Here is a 9,047-nt window from a genome sequence, read left to right as displayed (position 1 = left end):
CTCCGGCTCGGCGCTCGCGCACTGCGGGGGGGGGGGCGCTTTGCTGCCCCGCCCGGAGCTCCCGCCGCCCCCCGCCCCGCCTGAGCCCGTTTCCCCCCCCGCCGGTCCAGCGATACCGCCGGTCACTCCCAGCCCCGCCCCCCGGCCCGAAGTGGTCCCGATCCGGCGTCCGCTCGCGCGGGGTTGCCTTCCCGCCCGCCCCGACTGTGCAGCCGAAGCCCCGGGCTGGGCAGGTTCCGGCCTCGTCGCGCTCCCGCCCGCTTGCTCGGCGACCCTCGGGCGGAGCTTGGCCAGAGGGCCAGCGGCGCCCGGGGGAGGGCTCGGGGCCGGCCCGCCCCCAGCCGCGACGCGGCGGCCGGGCCGGGCCGGGCCGGGCCGAGGGAGGCGGCCCCAAGGCGGGGGGAGTGGCGCGGCGGCGGGGGAGGGTCGGGCGGGCTGCGGCAGGAGGCGGCCGCGGGATGACGCCGGGGCGGCCGCGGGAGAGAGGCAGGCGGCGGCGGCGGCAGGAGGCGGCGGGCGCGTCTGGCCGGGCGGGCTGCGAGCGAGCCGGAGCGGCGCAGGCAGCGGCGGCGCCCCGAGGCGCCCCCTTGGGCTGAGCCAGGCAGGGAGGCAGCCCGCGCGATGGCGCCGCAGAGGCCGGCCGAGCAGGGGGCCCTGGAGGAGGAGGACGAGGCGGAGGGCGCCGTGGGCGCGGCGGCGGCGGCGGGCGGCGGCGGGGGGCTGGCGGGGCCGGCCGGCTTCACGCCGCCCGAGGGGGGCTTCGGCTGGCTGGTGGTCCTGGCCGCCACCTGGTGCAACGGCTCCATCTTCGGCATCCACAACTCCTTCGGGATGCTCTACGTGCTGCTGCAGGACGAGGCCGACGGGGCCGGCAAGGACCCCACGCTGGAGTTCAAGACAGGTGAGCCGGGCCGGGGGGCTGCGCGGGGCTGCGCGGAAAGCCTCTCGCGGCCGCCTGCCTCTGGCCGCCCGCTCGGAGCGGCGCCGGGCGCGTGGTCGGTGCCGGCGGTTCGGGGCGGCCTTCCCCCGCCGCCGGGAGGAGACCTGCGCCCTGCCCGCCGCGCTGCCCAGCCTCCCGGCGCCTCCGCGGCCGCGCTGGAGAACCCCCGAAGCCCCCGGGCTTATTGGTTGCTGCCCCGCACGCTCCTTTACGGCGCGACGATGGCCCTTTTACGCGCACGCCCCCGTGCAAGCAAACGCAACCCACTGTGTTGTGTGTGGACGGTGTCCTTGGCGCTGTGTGTAGTCACTCTTTCCTGGCCCACCAGTTGGGGTTGCTTTGCCTCCAGTCTGTGGCAATGAGAGATACAACCCCGCCCCCCCATACACACATGTGTGAAAACCCATCTAAAGAATGGGGCAAGGTCAGGAATCACGCTGCTACCCCCCCCAGCCCTGTGCTCCCTCATGCCCCACAGTGGAGCTGTTGCTCATATATGCTGCTGCCCAGAATGTGGGGAGCCCCATGCTTGGACGTGCTATGGGTCCTGGCTGGAAGTCTTAGATGGGGGGCAGGATCTGACAAAAGAGTAGAGAGGCTGGGAAGACTCTAGTGGAAACAGGGGTGGACTCCTACGCTGAAGAGTCCAGGACTCCAGTCCAGTAGCACCATAAAGACCAGCGGCATTTCCAGCGTCAGAGCTCCCTCCATCAGACTCTCCAAAGCTCATACTCGGGAAATCTCGTTGATCTCTAAGGTGCTCCTGGACCTGAATCTTGCCCTTCTACTACAGACCAGCACAGCCACCCACCTGAAACATAAGGTGAAGTTAGGCACATTCAGATGATGCCTGTGGGGGACTGCAGATTCCACTAACAACAAAGCAGAAGCCCAGAAGTCATGTGTGGTTTTGTTTGTTTTTTTGCTGTCAAGAGATGACTGTATTTTATTCATGATATTATGTAACATGTTAAAACATCATACCACGTCTCAGCGTGGTGCATGTAGACTTGCAGTGTAGTCTGATGCTCGGCAGCTTCAGGATGGAAGCCGATGGCCGGGTACTTTCACCCTGGCTGGCCACGGGCTCCAGGCCTGGGGTTTTGGCTTCCCACAGTGTTCTTTGTTCAGCCAAACTCTGACCTCTCCACTCAGTGGCTGGATTGGAATTAGCAGTTGGGTTGGTTTCATACTTCATTTATTTATTTAGAAAATATTTTTGTCTTTCTCATCTTCATAGGGACCTTCCCTCCCTTCCCACTTTCCTGGGTAAAAAAAGCCAAAAGTCTTGTAAACAGGATTTAGTGAAGCCATGTTGTTGCTCCAGTTACAACTAATTTTGTGGGCCCAGGTTTGTATCTTCTTGTATGAAAAGAAAGAATTTGTGTCCCCCAAAGTGTTTCCCGACTGCATCGTCCTGGAACAAAGGAGAGAGACGTCCCGTGTGGAAACGGTGGGCTGGGGCCATTTCCTGCTCCCTTCCCCAGAGCAGATTGTCCCAGATTTCTGGACTAGACCAAGGGGTTGTGTTCCCTGGTTTGGATTTCCCAGAGCAGCCTGGCAGCACTCGCATTCCCCAGAAATGGCTGGCCCTGCTTTTTGAATTCTTTATCTGTACTTCTAGCATTAAAATGGTTGCTTCATTCTTAAATTCCCACCTTGGAGAGGAAAGCGCACCTGCACAGAAAGACAGTCCACACCACCATTCCAAAGGTGGATGCTCCTCTGTTGAATAATGTCAGGTGTAATAAATACGTCCGGTTGTCTCCTAATATCGTTTATCTCGTACTATAACTTGTAAAAAGTTAGCTGCCAGGAGCCTCTGCATTGATTGCTTGTGTAACGTGCAAGATTTTTTTTGCTAGATAAAGAACTTCTGACCCATTCGGGCCAGCTCCTGAATAGGGTCTCAGACCCTGTGGGGTGTCCCTCCGACTGGGGTTTCATTGTCCATTCAGGTTTCTGCAACCCATTCCCGTTGCATTGTTTATTGGATGTCCCATCCTGTTGATTGCCGTGACTTAGATTGGGTAAATCCTGCTTGGGCTCAGTGACAAAGTTAGACTACAGATGACACAGATAAATTCACTGATCTCGCAGCGCTGTGTCAGTAAGTCTATAAAAGTTACTAGTGGTTAAGAGCTTGTACTACTAACCCACTTGCTGATGCAGGCACACTCATGTAGATGGTAGTAGTCTGTTCTGTTGGCAGCAAAACAATAAACAAGTCTGGTTGCTCTTCAGAGACTAGCAAGCTTTATTCCAGCTGTCTCCCCTTGAAAGGCCAAAGCAATCGGTGTTCATGTTTTCCTCAGGGCTGTTTCACACACAATTCAACAGCAAACCCAGATTTGGATACTGACTGTGCGCACCAAAGTCGGCTAAAAACAGAAGTTCCCATGCCCATTTAGTTTCATTTTTTCATTTCCCAACAATGCGCTCTGTGTTTAGGCAGCAGCTGCCTGTATTCCAGGGATGAACTAGGTGTAGTGGCAAGTCTGAAGGGACGGGGTTCTTCTTTGACTGCAGGAGGGGCAGCGCCCAGTGCCCACTTTTCTCTTCAGCCAAACTCTGATACGAGAGCAGGGCGTCCGGCTTCAGCCTCTTCCGGCCTGTCGCTATCTCGATGTCTTATGTGTGATCGGGGGAGGTCCGTGGGATCTACCCCTGTCTTGTCTAATGTGGCCTTTGGTCTCCTCTGTATTGAATGTCCGCAGCACACGTTGTAATCTGTGTACTGATTATGAGTAGTGTCTAATTAGCTAGTAAGCAAGTTGCTTTGTCAACATGTCCTTATGATGGGCGTGAACAGTTCCTCCATATGGCCAGGGATCGCATCCGAAAAGAGTAAGTGAAGCTGAGTGCCAGGATTTGAACGCAGGGCTCCTAATGCAGTATTGCAAGCCACTGAGCTAAAGGGTTGCTTTGTGGACAGCTGTGTTTCTCCTCCACAGGAGCCCTTGCTCCCCTGCAGAAGTACTTGGGGAATTTGTGTGTTTGCAAAATGCATGTTTGGGGTATGAATGCTGCATATTGTTAGGCATCCTCTTCCCAGGGCTAACATACAGAATTATTTTCGTGGGTGCACAAAATACCTTTGGAAATGGTGTGAACATAAATGAGGCCTGCTGATGTTACTCCGAATAAGCCTCGTCTTTGGTTGGTTGCCTTTGTGGCAAGAAGGCTGGCTTCTGAAGTGTGATGCAGGCCTAAGCCGAGTTACACCCTTCTAAGCCTGTGGACTTAAAAAGGCGTGACTCTACTGATGGTGGCGCTGTTAGGTGTTGAAAGATACCCTCTCTGCCATGTGGTTGTTGCTGAATGAAGATGGCTCTGTGTTATATGGAGCCCATCCTAGATCCTCAGGGGCAGGGGGCAAAACTTCTGGATCTTCCTTCTCCCAACAATACACCAGAGAGATCTGCTATTCTTAATGTTGCTTTCAGAGTGGGGGAACTGAAGGCAGGAGAAAATTTGCTTGCAACTGTGGAGTGGTCAAGGAGCATGGCTTTTCAGAAAGCGGGTAGCCTGAGTCCTGCTCTGTGGGTGAATAAGGTTACTAAATTTATAGCCTACTATTGGCTATTTGGATCTTTACTACTTAGCACAAGAAATCAGCCCTGGAGAGGGGTCGTGCTTTTCTCGGGAGGAGCTCTTGTCCAAACATGAGCTTACCCAAACTCTCACCTCTCGGCACAGAGCTCAGCACAGAGTCAGGGGGCTCTGTGTTTTCACGAACTAAACGAACCAGTTCGCAAACTGGGGCAAGTTCCTGAAAGTTCGTGTTTCGTGAAACGCTGCGAACCATGATCTGCATGATTCAGAATTTTCCCGGTTTGTGCCCATCTCTATCTGCAAGTGTTAAAAGGCTCACAAATGCCTGTCAAACATTTTTTTGAGCATTTGACATGGTTGCTTGCAAAAATTTTGATGGCTTCAGCTTAATCACGGGAGTCTGCCGCCATCTATTACCTGTGTTGGTATCACTGGGGAAAACTGCCAGGTGCCCCCATACATGAGCCATAGGCAGGTGCCTCATGCTGAGCTGGGAAACGGATGCAGCCTGCCCAGAACTCGGTTCAGACTAGCAAAAGCTCTCCAGGGCCCCTTTCCCAGGCCTTTTGTCTGGGCTCTGCCCGGGGGTGAACCTGAAATTTTAGAGCTCGCGCTCTACCACTGAGCCGAGGCCTCAGGTGCCACAGCTGGTGGCAGCATGCTTGCCCATCTCTCCTTACTGTGGATGGCTCTGCCTCAGCCAACAAGTGGAGAGGGGAGGAATATGTATCTGGCCGATCCACTGCACAACCCGGGAGCCTTTCCTAACCTCCCCCCTCGTTGTGATGGATATTTTGCTAATAAATTTATCTCTTTACCTTGTTCCTCAAAGGACTACCATGTTTCTCTTCTCTTGTATTGAATGTCCGCAATACAATTTCAAGGGGCCTGCATGTTCCACTGAGCACTGCAGGCGGCACCTGGTGGACGGCATATCCAGGAAGTATTGCCTTTTCTGGCTTCTCTGTCCCGGCCACATCTGGTTCATCTTCAAATCAGTTTGCACCTTTCGCTATCTGATTGAATTGAGCCTACGGCTCCTGCTGATCTCCATTTCAAGAAGGCTGCGTGATGCCGAGTTTGGCCTTTTCTATTATGCCCTAAAATACCCCCCGCCCTTTTTTTTGGTATTGAACATTCAGCCTGATTAAAAGGTTTTAGGGAACTTGAAAACCTGATCCTGATTTTGTGACAATTCATTTGGGCCTAATTTTTTAAAAAGTATGATCTCCTGTTTTCTTTTTACAATTTTTGCTAATAACGGCAAGTTTTTCGTGTAGTTATAAGATGAGGTTTATGCCCCTTTGAAGTTGGTTGTGTTAACAGCTCCTGGGCTAGCAATGCTCTAGTGATTCTCAAAATCAGCAGTTCCTAGCCTTTTTGGTCTGGTGTCCCACAAATTTGCTTGGTATAGTGACCCACTTAATAAAACAGAGCATGCGCTAAATCAGTCAAACTGCAAAAGGCTGGGGCTCACTTCCACGTATTTTGCAACCCACTTTTGGGTCAGGGCCTTTGGGGTGGGAGACGGTGTTCAAATTGGACCTTCTGTCTCTTTGGGAGAGTGACGCCTGCCCAGAATGAGTTGCAAGGACGGGTATGTGTTGTTTATTACTTAGGAGGGGCTCGGTGGTGTCCTGTTCTGCTAGATGTTCCACATGCTCAGGGTGAGGTTGATCTTCCTGAAAGCTGAAGCTGCCGAGGTAGAGGGGAGGCACAAAGCGCAGGCCTGCCTTGTCCATGTTTACCCTGCTGGCCAACGGGAGAGCTGGGAATGCAGGCTGGGCCAGTGCCAAAGTGACCGGAAGGCATCCATTCCTAGAGAGACCATCAGGTTAGAATGAGGAATGTCCTAATACAGTTTGTTTGTTTGTTTGTTTGCAGTTCATTCACTACATGATAGGAGGTATGGTGTGGGCTTGTATGGCGAAGGTTAAACTTTTATTTTGGCTTTTAAATTTCAATGAAGAACCCATTTCCTAACCAATATTTTTCCTATGAGGATGTGTATAATAATTAGGGCTCCCTAATCTTTGTCTGCTTCAGTTGCATCCCGCGCTTTCCCCAAGTTCCGCAGGGCCCCTGTGGGCTTCACTGCCTGTGCAGCAACCCTGTGAAGTAAGTTAGGCTGAGAGGGAGACAGAGCTGGCCCAACGGCCCATTTGCTAATAGCAGCTTTGGGGAGACATGTAGGCAGTAAAGTGGCGTGGGGAGAAAACCCTTCTGCACCACTGCACCGATAGGCTTTGGAGCCTCCCCTGGGGCAGGTTGGTGCTGGTAACCACTGTGAAAAGTCCCGGTGGGCTGATGCCACCTCTCCGGCCCAGCCAGCCTGCCCTACAATGTTGCTGCAGCCAAGTCAGGTGCCACGCACAGCTGTCTGGGCCAGGTACCCTTCCCTTCATTTGGGGGCTCCCAGGTCACCCCAGAACCCCCTGTGACTTCACTAACATAAAAATGAAACTGAGCATTGGATATCCTGTGACTTGTGAAGTTTGGCACCCCCCCAGAATGGACTCTACCTTTTCATACTGCAGATGGAAGCTTGCATGGACAAATGCTTCTCAATAAAAAAGAATCCCTCCTTGTAGGAAGCAGACACTTAAGCTGTGATAGAACACCTCTACCTGACATGCTAATACTCTATATGCAGGGAATTGTTTTGTACGGAACAGCATTCCTGTAATTCCCTGCATATAGAAATCTAGTGTGCCAGAGAGAAGCATTCTGTCCTAAGTGTGCCAGCTTTCCGCATGCAGGGAAGATTGTTGTTGTTTTTAAAGGCAGCGCATTCCCTCATATCAGCCTCCAGCTGCATTCTGAGTGCTTGGGGTTGCATCTCAACCAGGGCGGGCGGGGGGGCTGACTTGGGGGTCGTGATGCCCTACTGTGACTGCCTTTTCTGCAAATGTTGAATTGAGAAGCTGCTGATCCAAAAAAGTTACTAGAATGCCGCTTATTCTTGTTTGCCTTTTCTGGAAAGACACAGTCTGCTTTTTTATAATGAACTCAGCCGTGTGTGCGCGTATGCCTTTAGAAAATGTTGTGCTGCATTCTGATATCCGCCTCAGGCTAAGTATGGACCTGGAAATAAACAGTAAGCACGTTCTCAGCACAGCTGTGCCACTGGCTTTATGGCCTTAGTCGCGTCACCCAGACTGAAAGATATGTTTGTTTGTGTTTTGTGTGTGTGTGTGATCGAGAGTTGTGCCATGGAGGCTAAAGCCTGCCTGTCTTAGTGGATTGGGTGGCTGAGCATTTGGAAAATTCTTTCAGAAACTACGTGCCACGTACAAGTTGTACTCCTATAAAGACAGCTATTAGGTTAAAGAACAACAACCAGCAAGGTGCAAATCCAGTCCAGACAATAACAGAGGGACACATGGTTTAAATTATCAGTGTTTTTCTTGCACTAGTCATGTTCTCTTGCTTTTGATCTTCTACAATGCAGGATCTTTAGAGTTCAAATTTAGAGTCAGGCTGTAAAAACAACACTTGTTCACAACACTGCACAGAGAAAGCACAGTTCCTTGCGTTTCGGAGAATATACCACACAGCTTATGCAAACATGGGATGCAACAAAGATTACCAAGTGCTGCTGCGAGTCTCCAGTGTACCCTTTAGATGAACTGCTTTTACTCTCTTCCCAATACGGGACCACAAACAGCAAAATGTCCAGAACATTTGTCCAAGTCCGAGCCACGGTGCCTGGGTGTTGTGCTGGAGTGGATGGGGGAGTTAAGAGGGCCTTAGAGTGAACAGCGAGTGGCCCTGCAGTGCTACAGGCTAGAGAGGCAAGGCCACTCAGCACCGATGATGGGAACGTGCACACCTCCTGCGCTGCCCTCACTGGCCAGCATCCCTCGTTGGTGCCACTGGCCAAGCCTGAGCTGAGGACCTCCTGCAGAGCTCCTGGAGCTTGGCTCTGCTTGCCCCGGGCTCCCTGCAGCCCTCCAGATCTGTGGCCCACCGGGAGCTTTCCGTGTAGGTCACGAGTCCTCAACCTTTTTGAGCCTGCTGGCACCTTGGGAATTCTGGCGCACGGTGATAGGCACAACCACAGAGTGGCAGCCACAGGAGGCAGAGCCCCCCACAAAATGTCAGAGGGGAAGGCTATGCATAATTCTGATATTGACTCTTCCACATTTCTGGGAGAAGCTCTGCTTAACAGGATGCCTTTCTAAATGAATGTATTGTTTTAAAATATTTTCCTTCATACACCGTCAGCCACGCAGTAGTGATCTTTGTGCTGCCGCCGCTGAAGCAACTTTTTAAAAAAATCTGCAGTCAATCAGATCTCCAGTGACCAATCAGAAGCCTGCCGGGCAAAAGCCCCATCTGAATACACTTAGACCCAGTGGTACTCATGGGCACCATGTTGGGTACTCCTGCTGTAGGTTAAATGGCCAGTCCACCCCTGGTGATGGGGGACCCGTCTTCCGCCAGAGGGAGTGTGGCATCCCAGGCCTCCTGAGGCATCTGTGGCCAAAGTGGGGCTTTGATGATGCTCTCAGTAGCCCAGGTGAGCCTGAGCTCATCAGATCTCAGAAGC

General features: G+C 53.0%; 1 protein-coding gene across 1 annotated transcript in view; it reads left to right on the top strand.

The window, feature by feature from the left end:
* Positions 1-621: 621 nt before the first annotated feature.
* Positions 622-9,047, top strand: part of SLC16A2 (solute carrier family 16 member 2) — a 132,829-nt gene continuing 124,403 nt past the window's right edge. Inside the window, exon 1 of the mRNA XM_054996454.1 lies at positions 622-901. Within this exon, the coding sequence (XP_054852429.1) occupies positions 622-901 (280 nt within the window). The remainder of the gene's footprint in view (positions 902-9,047) is intronic.

The sequence above is a fragment of the Eublepharis macularius genome, chromosome 13 (genome assembly GCF_028583425.1).
Source record: "Eublepharis macularius isolate TG4126 chromosome 13, MPM_Emac_v1.0, whole genome shotgun sequence".
In the NCBI taxonomy this organism is placed as follows: domain Eukaryota; kingdom Metazoa; phylum Chordata; class Lepidosauria; order Squamata; family Eublepharidae; genus Eublepharis; species Eublepharis macularius.
Note: the sequence above shows the minus strand (reverse complement) of the source record. Positions and strands in the feature narration are given on the sequence as shown.